The sequence below is a fragment of the Drosophila sulfurigaster genome, chromosome X (genome assembly GCF_023558435.1).
Source record: "Drosophila sulfurigaster albostrigata strain 15112-1811.04 chromosome X, ASM2355843v2, whole genome shotgun sequence".
NCBI lineage: Eukaryota > Metazoa > Arthropoda > Insecta > Diptera > Drosophilidae > Drosophila > Drosophila sulfurigaster.
The window spans coordinates 32,501,634-32,518,457 of NC_084885.1; the positions used below are offsets into that span (position 1 = coordinate 32,501,634).

Consider the following 16,824-nt stretch of genomic DNA (forward strand, 5'->3'; position numbering starts at 1 on the left):
CATTAGAATTATCATTAAAACATTCATTCGAAAAGCGCAGCATGTAACAAACACCCCACCTGGCGACATAACAAGGCATACAACATCAAGAAAGCGCCACTGATCGAATGAGATCGGAGGTAGTTAACTGATCGAGTCTGATCTTGAATACAAAGCAGATCACAAGTTGAAATGCGCCCAAGCATTAGAATTATCATCAAAACAATCATTCGAAAAGCGCAGCATACAACAAACACGCCGCCTGGCGACATAACAAGGCATAACAACATCGAGAAGGCGATGCGATCAAATTGGATCAGAGGTGGTTAACTGATCGAGTTTAAATTTAGAGACATTGCAGATCACAAATTAAAATGCGCCTAAGCATTATCATTTACATTAGCGTGAGCATTATCATCGAACAACCATTCGATAAGCGCAGCACGCATCAAACAGACCGCGAGAAAGTGCCACACAAATACAGATGCAATTGGATTGGATCGGAGATTATTATGACATACTCCTCGTGACGAGTTTAACTGATCGAGTCTGAGCATGAAGACAGAGGCAGATCACTTGGCAAAAGCCACGCGTAGGCGAAAACAGTTAAGTTAAAGCGGAGATGGAGGAACAAGAACAGTTAGCGAACTATTCAGCAGGAGGAAGCTGGCAGCTGTCGTGGGTTTTAACATGCCTCGATTTGAGTTATGGGCATAAATCATGACTCGGAAAGAGTCACAAACACAACAAAAAAAAAACAAGGCGTTGGACAAATGGAAGATCGAAGATCGAACTTCAATGCGATTCCCCCTATTTAGCACGCAACGAGAGACTGCAACGAGAGAGAAGCAAACACGCAACTGGGTCACACGACTTGTTCCGAGCTCGAGTTTGGCCATGAATCCAAAGATCTAGATCTGGATCTGGGATTGAGGTCTGGAGTTTGAGTTGCAATTTCAGTTTGTGCTCCACTTGCTGGCAATGCGAATTCAATTCGCAATACAATTTCATCTATTACGAGTTTGAGTGCAAGCATGAGTGTACTCATACACTCACACTCACACTCACACTCGTGTTTACATTTGGAGGCAGCAACTTTCTTTTTGGGGTTTGTCTTCAGCCTTTGTTTAGCCACTTATAAATAAAAAATACGAGCATTTATGCACTCCACTATATCGTATTGTTGATTGTTAATGTGTGTTGTATCTTTTGTCTATGCCAGCTAATTAAAATTCGAAATTAATGTACGGAGTCCGAAACAAATGCAGCTGAGCTCTCGACTTGAGATACAATTTTTACAGCTGCAGCTGAGGAAGAAGAAACTTGAACGCAAACCGAAACCGAAACAGAGAGAACGGAGAACGGAAAACGGAGAACGGAGAACAGCTGAGAAGTCGGACAATAATAAAAACGCACGAAATGTAATTAAATTATTGAAATCAAATTACAGTTAAATTACAATTCTTCTTCAGTTCAGTTGAAATGGTCAAATGGGGAAAAGCACTCTTCAAGTTCAGCTCTATCATTTCTTCTCTATCTTTTCTTCTCTTCTGTGGGTCAACGGCTTGGCTTGGCTTAGATTGAATCGGATTGGGATAAGCGAATCCCCCTCCGCTCCGCTCCGCTCTGCTTTGAGCTGAAGCGTAGCATCGGCCACGCTCGGTAACACACACCAGAGATGATCCCATTAGATGGGAAGCGAGTCAAGAATAATCTTCTTCTTCCAAGAATTGCCAATAAACAAAAACAGTAACGAAAAACAAAACTCTGCTACCGAATAATCACACAGAAAAATATAAATAAATATCCGATTCAAGTCAAATAAATCTTTCTTAATCAAGTTCAAGGGTCGGAAGGGTTGATTAGCTAATCCACAGAGGAGTTCAACGAGGGCAGCTTTTATAGTTTTGAAAGTCATTTGCGCTACTTAACATCATTTCTATTACTAACACCAAACACCTAAAAATAACTCTAAACTTGAAGTCGCAGTTGTCGCATTTGTTGTTGTATAATCAACACCTATGATCGTCGTTATGTTCACAACAGATGAAGATGAAGAGATGAAGATGAAGAGGAGCAAACACAAACAGATGCATGTGATGTAAGCGAATGTTTGCAGTTAACTCCCGAGGTACACTTGACTCTCTCTCTTTTTCTCTCTATCTGTCTTTCTTTCTCTCCTTTTGTCTGGGCTGTCGATGCTAATAATGCGATTATGTGTTGATTAACTTTACCGTTAAACGCAACACTCGAACATCAAACTGTAAAGAGCTGTCTCGACTCTCGACTCTCGAATTCGTCTTTATTTTTATTTTTATCTTTATCTTTCATCAACTCTCATCTTGAAGTTGGTTTTTTCAAAACCGTTTTGCATACTACTAAACATGCTCATCTTAATTCGCAATTCGTAATTCATAATTCGTAATTTGTAAATTGTTATTTATAATTATTACTTATGCGAAGGCGACGGCGAAGGCGAAGGTGAAGGCGAAGACGAAGGCGTCTCATTGTGAGACTCGAGCAACTCATAACATGACCAAGTTATGAGCTGAAAATCATAGGTTAGTTTTTCCTCTCCCTACTTTTCCGCCTCCTCCCTTTTCCTCAACTCAACTTGCGGTTAAGTAAACCAAGTGAGCTCTGCACAACATGATTACAATAATTTACTCACACCCCCAGCGGCGTTTGTAAGTCATATCTTTTAATTTGCAAGAGCATCGCAGAAGCTAAAAGTTTCTGGGTGCTTTGCAAAGAGAAGAAAGTGATCATTTGATATGAAAAGTAAGAGGGAAGAAGGTCAATTGATGCGTAGCAAACAAACTATTCGGAATAACCATAGAATAAATAAGAATAAATAAAGAGTCTGTCATATTACTAAGCAAAGTAGTCACAAAATAGTAATTACAATTAAGGAACTGAACTAGGAAGAAACCCGAATAATAAAGGGAATCTGGTAAGTGATCAGTATAAAGTATATAGAACAGTGAGGATCATGAGAAATGAGACTAAACAAGTAAGAAAAATGAAGATCACTCAGTGAAGTAAAGATTTTCTGAATAATTATCAAATCAAAGAGGATCAGAGAGAGTGCATAAAAAACAAACAAACAGCAATACTAATTTAGTCGAAAATAAGTAAGGATTCAAAGACGATGACAACCCAAGGGCAATTATTTTCAAAGAAAACAGGTAACAAGCAAAGATGATTATGAAATAATGCAGAACGGAGATCAGCTATAATTGCAAGCTGATAAAGAGCGAGACAACATTGCGAGCTGCGGTCCTAAATAAATATCAAACTAAAGGGTATTAATCCAGGAGTAGAAAAAGTTGCGAGTGCCATGATTTCCTTGACAGATACAACTTGACAACACTCGCAGTTGTTGTCAAAGAAAACAGTTAACAAGTAAAGATGGTTAGGAAATAGTACACAAAAGAAACGGGTAAAAAGTGAGACAACATTGCGAACTGCTAAGCATCGAAGTTTACTAAAGAGAATTAATCGCGGTACTAGAAAAAGTTGGTTGCAAGTTTACCTCATTGGAGTTCATGGTTTCGAAGCGTGCCAGGATTTCCTTGACGGATATCTTGGACTCGGTTGGTTCCTCGAGGATTGTCTCCATGCGGCTGACGGAGCCGCTGCTCGCGTTGCTCACGCGTCGCGTCTTGTTGTTGCCGCCCCCGAGCAGCAGCGGCGTCGTCGTGGATGGTGTAGCGGAGGAGGAGGAGGAGGTGTTGGCGAAGGGAATGGCAATGGGAAGGCTGCTGGCTAGGGATACGGTTGCCGAAGCCATTGCGATGGCAGTCGCCGTCACACAGCTGTCTTCGTGCTCGTCGTGGTTGCTGTTGTTGTTGTTGTCTCTTTGGTTGAGCCGCAGCTTGTAGCTGAGCTGCTCCTCAAAGCAGCACTCCTCGCACAAGCTGTTGGCAGACGAAGCAGAAGCGGAGACGGAGGCGGTGCCGCTGCAGCACTTGTACACGATGTCCTCCTCCACGCTCCAGGCATTGTCATAGTCCTGATCCTGTGCACCTCGCTCCCCATCCGGCGGAGCTCCCGGGGCATTCAGTTCGGCGCCGAGGGAAACACAGCATTGCTCGTTGAGCTCGCGAATGCTCTCGTTGGTCAGCTGATCGAGATCGCTGCGTCGATGCAGCTGCAACTGTTGCTGCTGATTGTGATGCACCTGAGCAGCCGTGGTGCCCGTGATGTGCGCGATTTCCGCATCATCCGAGTCCGTATAAAGCAACTCCTGTTCCCGTTCGTCCTGATCCTGATCCTCGTCCGTCAGATTGTTCAGTGAGTCGAGTGAGGCGCATTTTGTGCAACTGGGATCGGGTTCATGATCCTGACATTGCTGTTGTTGTTGCTGCTGCTGCTGTTGTTGCTGCTGGAGCAACTTAAAGTTGTTAACCTTGTCATGGTGCATTTTGCTGATGAGCGACTCCACCTTGTTCACAATGCTGCTGAACTTGTGCGGCACGCTGCCCCCTGCACTTAGCTGCGGATCCTGTCCAGCAATAGCAGCAGCCGACGACGTCGTCGCCTGGCCAGACTTGCTGTGGTTGCTGCTGCTGTGGCTGCTGCTGCTGCGCACACTCTGCGACATGTTGCAGTTGCAGTTGTTGTCGCTTGTGTGTTTTATTTGAGGCGAGTTTTTTTGTTTCTTTTTTTTGGTATCGATTCTCAGTTCACTATTGTGGGGAGGCGTGGCAGTCCACTCCCCAAGCAAGCGCGTGCCAGTGAAAGTTGTTATTGCATTTTCGACTGCGACTACAACGATGATGATGAACAGCGAGCAACACAACACAACACAACACAACACGTCCAGCAACAGCAACTGGCCAAACTACACGGCCATAATGAATGTTAAATATTGTTAACAAACACACAGTTGTCTGTGTTGCCAAATGAGCTGCTGTCGATTCCGAGGAAAACCGTTTTGCCGCACACACGAAATGCGAAACTGCGCTGAGCTGCGCTGCGTATACGTGATATTTTTTATTGCTTTTATTGTCTTTTGCTGTCGTTTTTAGTGGCACTTCTTCATCTGCTGCTGCTTCCCTGGCCTCTCCTTCTCTCTCCTGGCCATTTGCGAAAATTTCAGTTGCAGTTTTCGCAATTTATTTTAATTTGACAACTTCAAACAAAAGCCGTCAAGAGACACGATTGATTTCAAGGTCAAAGACTCTGCATAGAATGCACTTCCCAAGAGGAATGTTGGTGAAAGAGACTTTGTCTATTTGTATTTTGGAGACCTGCATTGATTAATGGGTCACACAGACACATTACAGCTATCTTTGAGTGGTTGTTGGCACTAACAAAAACATTTCATTCATAGCATAGCACACACAGGAAAAAGCAAAGAAGTAAAAAAAAAAGTTGGTCAACAAAACAACACAACACAGCACAACAACAAAAAGAAATAGAAGACTGGCAGCTGAAGAATTGGTATTTGATGGGTTCGCTTTTGCAGACGCGCGCGCGTTCTCTGCGTGGTGCCGTTACCGAACATTTGTAACAAACTGGCAACAAAAAAACTGGGCAGACTGGTCAAAAGAGGCAAAACACAGACTGGGGACCATTCGGCTGACCATTTCACTCCCAGTCGAGCAGAACACACACACCGAGAGAGTGGGAGAGAGAGCACAGAAAGATAAACGAAAAGAGTGCGAGAGAAAGGCAGTTGAGTGAAAAGCAAACCGAGCGTAAAATAGAGAGCCAGAGAGAGAGACATAGACAGAATAACAAGTGGTCTAAGCGGCTTTTTTGTTAACTGTTTCGCTAGGCGGAGAGACGAACCGGGTTTTGGGATTCGGGTTTCGTCTTCGGCCTTAGACTTGAACCGGGACTTGCGACTTGGGACGGCGACCGTCTTCAGGTTTTGGCGTTCGACAAGTTTTCACATCCAAACTGAATTAAATTAAAATAACTTAAGAGCTGCATTCAAAGAAAGGCAGCACAAACCGTTCCACCGATCGTTTGTTTGATCGATCGATCGAATGCATCAATATCAATATGTGATTGTCGCTGGGTGTCGCCAACTTATGGTCACACTGGCCAGTGAGACCCACTGAGCTTCTGCTTTAAGCAACGCGTGCGAATATGCGACGAAGCGCAAAATAAAACAAAACGAACAATTGTATTGTGGTGGAAGAAGAAGAAAGGTTGCCCCCAAACAGCTTTTTCTCTAACAGGACTTATTCGTTGTACTTTTAAAGAGCTTCAAGGTGTTTGCAATAATGCATTGTCTAATCACTTCTTCATGAAAGTAAATACTAAAAGCCTTCCTCAGCTATTCTTAAATTTTCAACTTTACAAATGAGAATTGTATGCGGTTTTTTTTTATTCCCAATCGAACTATTTAATCTAAGTGTTATTTTATGATAATAGTTTGTCTATGTTTTTTTAAATAATGTAAATACTCAAATCATCAAATTGACAACCTCACAAATGTGAATTGTAATTATCGCATTCGCTGCGATTCCCAATGGAACTGTTTAATCTAAGTTTTACCCGATATATTAATTTCTTTTAAATATTTTATAATAACATGTTGTCTATTTTAAGAAAAGTAAATACTCAAAGGCTTCCTAGAGATTCTCAAAGTCACGTTTTCCTCTGTGATTCTGACGCTTTTAACTTTTATATATGTAGCTAGCAATGGAACTATTTAATTCAAGTTAGCCTAAATACGAATACAGCCTGAGCTAACCCAAATTTATTTGATCACCAATCAACATCTATGTTTTCTTAAGGCAAGCAAATACTCGAATCCCTTCTAGGCGATATTTAAAAAGTCAACTTCATTTCGAAAATCCTAATATGTGTCTAAAAGGTTTCCTTACAATCATAAGGTTGTTGTCTTCTTATCAAAACACAATGCAAAACATTTCATAAACATGGATTACCAATAAATTATAGCTAATTTCTTTGGTCTGCACCTAAACTTTTCTATTTAAAAAAATTATTGACTTTCCCATTTACATAAACAGGCTTCCGTTATGTTTAATTTGGACAAGCTTAAAATTTATGCTGTGAGCTAATCAAATAATGAAAGCTCTCTCTGCTTTTCTAATTAAAAACTAAAGACATAAAGAACTCTCTTGTCAAACTTAAGCAGTTAAAGGAAGTTAAACAAGTAAGCAGGAACTTACCTTGCGATACTCCGCGACGAATCCGGTGATCATCGACTGAATGGCGGCAGCGCGTGTGGCATGCAACGCTAGATGCTTCCCATTGCGCAGATTGAGCTGCAGTGCAGCGGGTCGCGGCAGCGTGACGGCGTTCTGGATCTCGGCAAAGGAAATGGCCTGCACCACAATCAGATAGTCGGCATCGCGACGAGCCAAATAGAGGCCGCTGTGTGAGACACCCATGATGGAGACGTCCGGATACAAAGGAGCACCCTGCACGGCAAAGAGGCGTGCGAAGTAGAGCGGCCAATCGCGAGCCATGTCCACCAGATGACGCTTCACCAGAGCGCGCACCTGTTGCCCACGGGCAGCCAAGGTGTCGACGCTGACGCCATGGCCATGCAGCATATTGAGGGCGGCGTTCTTCTCCTGCGGCGTTATGCGCAAGCAGGGCGTAACGCCAAACACATCACTGAGCACCTGGGCGAATAGCAGATCCAGGGCGACGGGCGGTCCGATCGGTTCGTGCGGCTGAAAGACTTCCTTGCGCACCCGCAACTTCCATGGCACCCGATTGTAGGTGAGACAGGCTGTCGACCCACCGGAAGCGGCGCCAACTGCTGAGCTAGTGACCGCGCTGGCTGCTGCGGCTGCGGATGTGGGTGTTACAGGCGCAGGCGGCACTGGGGCGGGCACCACGACCGGGGACATCGATATGGAGGAGGAGGAGTCGAGGAGCAGCGACTCGGATTCTCTGACGCCCGCTGAGCTAGCGGAGCTCTTTCGCTTCCGTTCGTGCTCATACTTCTGGGCCATGTGTGTGCGGAACGTGGCTGGCTCGCGTTCCCGCTCTCGCTCCCGTTCTCGAGTCGACTTCGATCCGGTCGTGTCCAGGCTGGCTTGTATGACGCGCGGTGGCGCCGGCTGATACACTTTGTGACTTTCCTTTTCGCGCTCCACCTGACGTAGTTCGTACAAACGCTCGCGTTCGCGTTCTCGTTTCTCGCGCTCCTTCTCGCTGCCACTTCCCGAGGCCGGACCCTCGACCTCCGCTCGATCCCACACCGACTCCGAGTAGTCCTCGCGATCCCGAGATCGACTGCGACTGCGTGAACGCTCGCGTTCAGTCTGCAGCTCCTGTTCCCAGACTGCAACGGAGTGTTGATCCTGATGCTGATCGTGCAGCGATTGCTGCTGGTGTTGGTAGCGATGCAGCTGTTGCTGTTGCAGCTGCAACTGTTGTTGTTGCTGCTGCTGCTGTTGCTGATGGTGCATCAGCAGCTGCGATCCCATCGGCTGACGCACTGCACCGAACGTATCCCGCTCTTGTCGCTGTATGAACGCCGGCACATGCTCTTTGCGATAGTCCGGCTCGGGTTCCTCCGCTTCCGGAGAATGCTGCAGCTGCAGCGGACTCTGCGGAGCCGGCGGCGGAGCGGGCGGTGCCATGCTTGGCGGTCGAATGGGTGGCGGTGGTGCTGGCACCGTTGGCGCTGGCGGTAGCAGCACTCCTGGCCAGGCTGTGGGCGGTGCGGGGGGCGGTGACAGTTTGCCCTCCATGCGCTCAATCTGGGTGCGCACTGTGGCCAGGGACTCGACGGCGGGCGTCGCATTAACGCTGGCAAAGAGTCCGCCTAGCTGTTGCTGCAGCATCAGCTTGCGCGTGTCCTCGAGCTTGGCGGGTGCTCGCTGCTCCGACTTGTTGGAGACGGTCGAACGCACCGAATGTCCCGCAGTGACCTGTTCCAGACGCTGGCGCATTTCTGAGCTGAGTTTAAGCTTGCCAACGCTGCCAGGCGGCGGACGATCGGCGCCAATCTCGAAGCTCTTCTTCGCCAGTTTTGTGCTCGTTGTCATCTGTGTTGTGGTTGTCGTCACCGACCCAGACCCAGTCGATGTCATCAGCTGTTGCTGTTGCTGCAGCTGCACTCCATCCATTCCGGAAGAACCATTCGTCTCCAAGCGCATGCTGCTCCTATGCATCTGCATTACGGGCATGCGGTTGCCTAATCCCGCCGGAGGCGTGGGACTCTTACACGACTCTATCTCAAACTCCTCCCACTCGATGGCCGTGGCACTTGCGCCGCCCAGACTGTGCTGTGCCTGCGGCGTTGTCTTGCGCTGCTGCTGCCGCAGCTTGAAGGCAAAGAAGTCCTCCTCGGTCTGGAACTGAGGCTCGCCCTGCGGTGGTGGCCAGCGCCATTTGCCAATGCGCACTGTCTTGGCACGTCCATAGGGATCCAAGAAGTGTCGCGTCTCCGACGGATCCTTGCTCTCCAGCGGTGGCGGCATTGGCGGTGGTGGAGGTGGCGCCGGCGGCTGCATACCCGATGCTGCCTCGAGCACCAGGCTGCTGCTGCGCGTCGTTGTCATCATTGTGGTCGTCTTCATGCGCATCGGAGACTGCACTGGCGAAGGCGGCGAGTTGCCGCCTCCACCAGCAGCTGGCGGGGATCCGCTCGGGTCTCTGTTGTGGCTATTCGTAATGACATTTCCATTGGCGTTGCTGTCGCGGTCTCGGCCCGCTTGTGCCTGCTGACTGAGCAGCGTCTGCAGTGCCTGATTCTGGGCGAGCAGCTGCTGCTGTATCTGCAGATTCTGTGCCATGGCCGATTGCAGGAAGGCGCGCTGCACCTGCTGCTGATAGAGCGCAGCGGGAGCTGCGTCTGGTTCACCGCCAGGTAGCTGCATCAGTTGATGCAGCAGCGGATCGGCAGTGGCCGTTGCATTGCTGTGCTCGGTGCTGCCGCCGCCCTTGATGCAGGCCACCAACTGCTCGCGACAGCTGAGCGCGGCGAGCAGATCGTCCTCATCATCATCATCCACATAATCATCAAGGAATTCGTCCAGGTTCTGAGCACCTCCGCCGCCTCGAATACTGGCAGCCAGGGAGCGTGCATCGGACAACTCGTCGAGGGAACCGTCCAGCACCGGACTGAATAGATCGTCCAGGAACTGATCAACGTCCGAGGCCTGCGAAGGAACTCGCACTCGACGCACATGACTGGCGAGCGAGGGCGCCTCACTGGTGTCGGACATTGCCGAGGAACGTGTGGCATACTCCGACTTGTCCATGTTGTACTTGCTCGAATGAGCCGAACCATGCGAGGCGGCATGCGATCGTCTGCCCGCATGCTGCGACTTCTGGTAGCGTGGCGCCGACTCCTTGCCCATGGGAGCGAGACGCTCGGCGGAGTGATAGCGCTCATTCAGCCGGCTCTCGGACAAACCCAAGGCGAGTGTGTGCAGCGGCGACTCCTGCGAATCGCTGTCCGGCAGCGGCAATTGCTGGCTGCCCATGTCACCGGCCAGTAGATCGTCCAGGGACTTGGAGCGCGACTTCGACTGCGCCCCAGGCACCAAATGCGGTGTGATGGGTTCCTCGGTGCGCTCAAAGTAGCGTTCGTTGAGGGCCGAACTGCGCGACAGCAGCTCCCGGCTACTGCGACGCTGCGGCGTTGACTGTGATTCCTCCTCCTCTTCGTCCTCGCGCTGCTGTTGCTCTCGCTTGCTGGCTGCAGCTCCCCCGCTTCCCCCAGCGGCGGCTGCTGCTCCTGCGGATGTCGGTGGCGCAGGCGGCGGAACTCCGGGACGTTTGACGCCCTCGGGCAGCGTGGTGCGTGTGAATTTGGCGCCGGAACGCAGTAGATCACTACGAGGTGCGGGGAAAGCCGGGCACAACTCCTTCTCGGCAATCAGATCCATGACATAGTCCAGGCCACAGCTGTCCGTCAGCTGCTGGCCATCGTCGAGCACCAACGTCCAACCGCGACTGGCCACGCCCAGCGTAGACACAGCCAAAGCGGCTGCCTCCTCGCAACTGGTCCACGAATCAACGGCCACCGTTTGGCTGGCCTCGTCGGGTAGCGTCAGGGGCAGAGCCATGTCGCAACCGCGGGCCCAGGCACGCCACTCGAGCCAGGCAGGGACGAAGCTGCGACAGGCGGCTGCGCCACCTGAGCTACTCTGCTGACGCAGCAATTGGCGCTGCAGCAGTTGGCGAGTGGGCGGAGCAGGCGCCTCGTCGGTGACAAACTTCAGCAGGTACTTGCTGAAGGCGGCGCTCGGTTGGAAGCAGCACAAGCACTGACCGAGAAGCTGCCACAGGCGGGTGGCTAGCGCAGGCTCGGCGCCGTGCAGCTGATTGCAGAGCTGCACCAGGATCTCGTCACGTAGACCGCGCGAGCTGAGAGCCTTGTGCACAATGTAGTCGGCGAGAAGCTTCTCCTTGGCGCCCTCGCCTTCCAGAGCCTTGTCGTTGCTCCAACGTAGTATCAGCTTGAACACGGCCAAGGCGTCCTGAAAGTCTTGATCCCGCGACGCCGCACGCGTCAGCAGCGGTGCCGTGATGGGTTCGCGACGCGGCTGCAGTCGCAGTCCATTGCAATAGACGCTGCTGAACTTGCCAAAGCTAAACTGACCCAGATCCGGGGGCAGCTGAGCACTGGCAGCCGGAGGTCCGGGCACTGTTCCGAGCACCTTGACCAGATGCCGATCGCTGTGCGGTGGCTGCCAGCCCTGCAGCTTCGAATAGATAAACGCCAGCTCGGCGGGAATGTCCAGATAGCTCAACTGACTGCGCTCCAGCACCGCCTGCTTGGCCTCGCGTGCCTCACGCGCCCTTTGCGCCGCCTCACGCGCCTCCTGTCGCCTGCGATGATCGGAGCGCAGCTGCTGCACGCGACGCCTCGCCTGCTTCCCACGCCACAGCCGTTGCACGGTTAAGGCACCGTGACGCAGGTGCTCGTAGCGCTGTTGTTGACGCTGGCCACGCCAACGTGCCTGTAGCTTGGTGGCAGCCAGCTGTCGACGTGTTAGCTGGCGTCGCACCAACATGCCACGCACGTGGCGCTGAATGTGAACCGCCGCTTGACGCAGTCGCTCCGTGCGTCCACTCTCGAGCGCGCGGTGCAGGGCCTCGCGTAGAAAGACGCGTGTGGCGCCCAGCTGGTAATCGGGTCCCTCGACGCCAGTCCGTGGCATGGCCTCCAGCAGCATGCGGCAGAGTTCGCGGTACGGTGTGCCGCGAGCCAGGGGCGAGCTCAGCAGATGCCTGTAGCGTTCGACGAAGTGCTGGAAGCGAAGGCGCACCGGGTAGCCGCGCTGTCGGATTTGTATGGTGTCGAGCATGCCGAGGTAGCGCAGCTGTTGAAGCACACAGGGCATGTCCATGCGCAGCGGCTGCTTCTCCTGGTTGGGTTTGATGCAGCGCACGAACCAGGGATGGCAACGTCCCATCGACTGCAGCAGCTGCTGCAGCGAGTCCGCGAATCTCGCGGCCACCGTCGGTGTGCGTGGCTTCATCGTGACAAAGCGACCGTTGCTGCCCTTGGGCAGTGTTTTGCCTGCGTCACGCTGAGCGCGCAGTTGCTTCGTTAGTTCGCTGACCAGGGGCAGACGACTAGTGGCGAGCAGTTCCAGCACATCACCACGCAACGCATCGCGGTTCTTGTCCAGGAAGCCATCGACACAGTACCAGACTTGACCGGCATAATGCGTTACCCCGAACTCCTGAGCTCCGATCCGGGGGCGAGCGTAGAGCTCGCTGAGCGCATGGTTGTAGTGGCACTTCTCGAGGAAACTCAGATCGGTGGCACGCGGAAAGTTCGATTCGTCGTCGAGCAGATGGCAAATGCCAACGGGTTTCTTCGCCAGCAGATGAATGACGGGCAGATTGTCGTCCCAGGCGAGCGGCGTCCACTCGAGTCGCTCCCTAGCGTATTCCGCCTGCTCCAGCTTGAAGACATGCTTGTTGAAGTACAGCTGGAGATTCTCGTTGGCATAGTTGATGCACAGCTGCTCGAAACTGTTCTCTGCCAGATCCTCGAAGCCAAAGATATCCAGTATGCTGATGCGATGCGCATCATGGGTGCCGCCCTTCTGCACAATCGAATTGATGCGCGACACCAGCCAGTTGAAGAGGCCCGCGTACAGCGCCTTGGCGAACGCATCTCTCGCATCCAGCGCCTGGTCGATGCCCAGAGGCGTGTGCAGACGCTCGGCGCGTGCTTCGGTGGTGCGACTGGTTAGTGCACGATGCATTCCCTCAGCGCTGATGTGCAGCAAGTGGGCAGCCCACTTGATTTCCGCATCGGAACCGATCTCCACGCCCTCCTGTCCATGGCGTAGTTGTCGGCGATGGAAGTACACGTTTCCCAGATGCAGCACAGCGGCAAGGACACGCACGATGCCCTCGCGTTCACCCTCGGTGACGCCCAGCACTTGCATGGCACTAAGCAACGATGCCCAGTCGACACGACCGCTGGCACAATCGGTGGCGCCTTGATTCAGATAGAAATACTTGTCCGCCTCGAGCAGACCGTATTTGGAGCGCTCGGATTCGCTGAGCCCGCCAAGCATCTCGTAGAAGACATGATAGTTGCGTTCGCCCGGCGCCTGGGTGACAATGCGTGACTTTTCCAGCAGATATTGCGTGATCTTGGCACCCACAATGGCGCCGCTCTTGAAGTACACCTCCAGATATTTGCCAAACCGTGAGCTGTTGTCGTTGCGCGCAGTGCGAGCATTTCCAAACGCCTCCAGTAGCGGGGCCGCCTCGAGTATCTGCTCCGTGATAACCGCGGAAGCACTGCCACCTCCTGGCACCACCGCCGCCAGGTATTGCATCACCAGCTTGGTGGACTCCGTTTTGCCGGAACCCGATTCACCCGATATGACCACCACCTGGGGTGATGGCAGCGCAGCGTGGGCCGCAGCTCCAATTGCAAATAGATGCGGAGGCAGTGCGCCCAATGGACGACCCGCATACTGTTTGGCCACCTCCAGGCCGTAGGCATCCGGGAACATCTTGTAGGGATTGACAGCGATCAATATGCTGCCGGCAAAGGTGTAGATCAGTCCCTTGTCGTAGCGCAGTCGCAGGTTCCACAGCAGCGATGCTTCGTGCAGATCGTCGAGGAGCGTCATGTCTTCCACTCCACTGCTGCCCAGATCCTGGCGTGCCCTAAGGCTGCCCTCACCAGGCTGCAGTGCAAACGTTTGTGCCTGTCGGGAAAAATAGAGAATTAGTTTCGATTGCGTGTTGAAAGATTGGGAAAGTCATGACTCAAAGTTGCGGCAGTCAGGGGAGGACAACTTCCCATAGACCTCGATATTCTTAAGTCCTTCGATGACTAGAAACAGTCAAGGGAGAGAGAACTCATTCCTGAAATAGTTCCCAATATTCCTAAGTCCTATATTACTAAACTGATTCTCGCTCTCTCGAAACTCAAGTAGACTCAGTTATATTTGGTTGAATAATGTAGGAAATGTCAAGGTTCAAAGTGTTATTCCCTGCACTTGAAGTGAAGCTCCTTTCCACAGTCCCCGATATCCTCTAGTTCTTAAACGACTTTACTAACTCGCGTGACTCACATGACGGGCCATGACATCGCTGCAGAGCGTGGATAATCGCTTGACCACCTGCGGATAGCGGCACTTGAGGCGACGTTGTCGGCGAAGCAGCAGTAGCTGCTGTTGCTGAGGCGACTGGAGGGAGGCGCAGATATCCTCGAGATCCTCGAGACTCGCGGGTCGTTGGCGCCGCAGCACGTGGGGCGAGAGCAGAGCCAACGATGGCGACTGGGCTGGACTGGGCGTGACGCTGTTGCCGCGCTGCCATGGCTCCAGGTGGAACCGAACGATGCGCATCTAACGGCACAATCCGGACAGGGAAACAGAAACCGGACAAGAGCACAACAATAACAAAAACAACAACAACGATTAAACGTTGTTGGCCGCCGTCTCGAATGCAACTGAAAGGAGCTGAGCTTGTGCTCCGAAGCCACCACGAAGAAACAGTTACCAAAGATTTTCCCCTCCTCAGATTCCTCTTCAGGTTTTTCCTCCACCCCATTTTAAGCGATCGATTTAAACACGTTTCGTGTTTCTGTTTCTATTTCTATTTCGGCTTCTGCTCGAGTTTGTGCAGCTTCGGATGGGGAAGGGGGGGAGCTAACGGGAATTGGGAGAGAGAAAGACAAGAGCAGAGACGAGCAAAGTGTCATCTTCTCCTGGCCACTTTTGGGTAACGACAATAGAGAGAGCGCAAGAGAACAAGGCACCAAAAACCTGTCGCACATCATTGTCTTTCTGATCTCAATTCAATTAAGAAGCCATCTCTCTCTCTCCCTCTCGCTCCTAGTTGAGAGAGCGCCACTTTCTCCAAGCCAATAAGTAGAACCAGTTCAGTGTCGGATTCTTGTCTTCTTTAGTGCGCTGCCTGTGACACCGCCAAAGATGCAACCGATGCGGCAGCTGCAGCATTAACTATCGAGAGTGGATCGAGACTTTATCGAACTCAACTTTCATTTACCATATTTGATCATCTGACAAGTGGGTCCATCTTTTCTGGACTTCTTGAGGATTTAAACAATTATAAGTGAAAAAGTCCGACAACTGCTAATTGAGGATGTAAACTGATTCCATGAGCTTTTAAAGATCCTTTAACATATTTATCTAGACATCTAAATAAGCTGTTAAGTATGATCTTGAAAGTTTTCTAGCAGCTCAAAGATTTTGCATATCGTATCAAGTTTCATTGCTTATGTAAGCGAACGGTTTGCATGAGCTTTCGAGTTCTGTGCAACAACTCAGGGGACATGCGAACTCGATCGAAAAATACTTCTTCTGGCCAATTGCCAAGAAGTTGTCGGACAACGTCGCATCTGAACAGGATACAAATTGTGTGCGCGTGTGTGACGAGTGACGAGGCAAGTTTGGGGATTCGTATTCTTGATTTCTTCAGCTGGCGAGCAATGGCAACAACAACAACAACAACAACAACGAGCAACTGCAAATGCAACGGCATAAACGTCTAACTGTTACCAGTTATTAGCCAAAGCCACTGGCTGTTAAACTTACTGAATGACTGACTGACTAATGTTGTTGTTTTCTCTGACGCTGCTTGTGTTGCTGTTGCAATGACAGGCTTAATTGCAAAGGAAAAAGGAAACGGAGCCAACAGTCGCTGCCGGCATTGTGCAATTACGATACCCGGAGCTGTAGACGGAGCTCAGAAACAGCTTCACGCATAGGTACGAAACATTTCCGTTGCACACCACAACACTGATTACCTAACGGGAAGATACCCTGCAGACTCCACTCGATGTCAAAGGTAATTTTAGACTTAAGAATTTAAAGTTGAAGCGCCAAAGTTTTGTTGAGTCAAAGTATATTTTTAAAGAAGGGATATTCATTTGCGTTTGGCTCACATTTAGAACACCCTTTTAACCTTTGAAAAGGAGGAAACATTTTCCCTAACTCAAATTTGTAATATCCCTCTAACCTTTGAAAAAGAGGAAACATTTTCCCTATCGAGCTGTAGACAGAATTTCGACTATGAGACAAATGATTCATCTCTTATTTTAAAGCCTAAAAGTATAATTTATTTTTTATCAGTTTTAATTCTCAAAGGGAGAAATTTGAGTTAAACAATTGGATCAACAGAAATCAGTATCAATATAACAGTTTTCAAAAGATATTCACTTGCTGTTGGTTAAAATTTCGGCTATAAAAAGGATTCCGACTTTCTAATAAGTAAACAGAAATAACCATAATTTCATTTAATAGTCTTATTTTCAGTCAAATGATTCAGCTCTAATTTGAGTGCCTAAAAGTATAATTTCTTTTCTATTACTTAGGGAGCAATTTAAGTTAAACTATCAGATCAATAGAGATCGGAAATGCTTAAAGTTTTCTACAAGGGATATAT

The 16,824-nt window shown here is 50.2% G+C and overlaps 1 protein-coding gene across 2 annotated transcripts in view; it reads right to left on the reverse strand.

The window, feature by feature from the left end:
• The window catches only part of LOC133847190 (unconventional myosin-XV), a 38,023-nt gene that overhangs the window by 7,587 nt on the left and 13,612 nt on the right, over window positions 1-16,824 (reverse strand). Inside the window, exon 3 of one of the 2 annotated variants that reach the window (XM_062282054.1) lies at window positions 7,134-14,117. In XM_062282054.1, the coding sequence (XP_062138038.1) occupies window positions 7,134-14,117 (6,984 nt within the window). Of the gene's footprint in view, window positions 1-3,514; window positions 5,025-7,133; window positions 14,118-16,824 lie in introns of those variants that run through there. The other variant, XM_062282056.1, reaches the window with a different exon arrangement.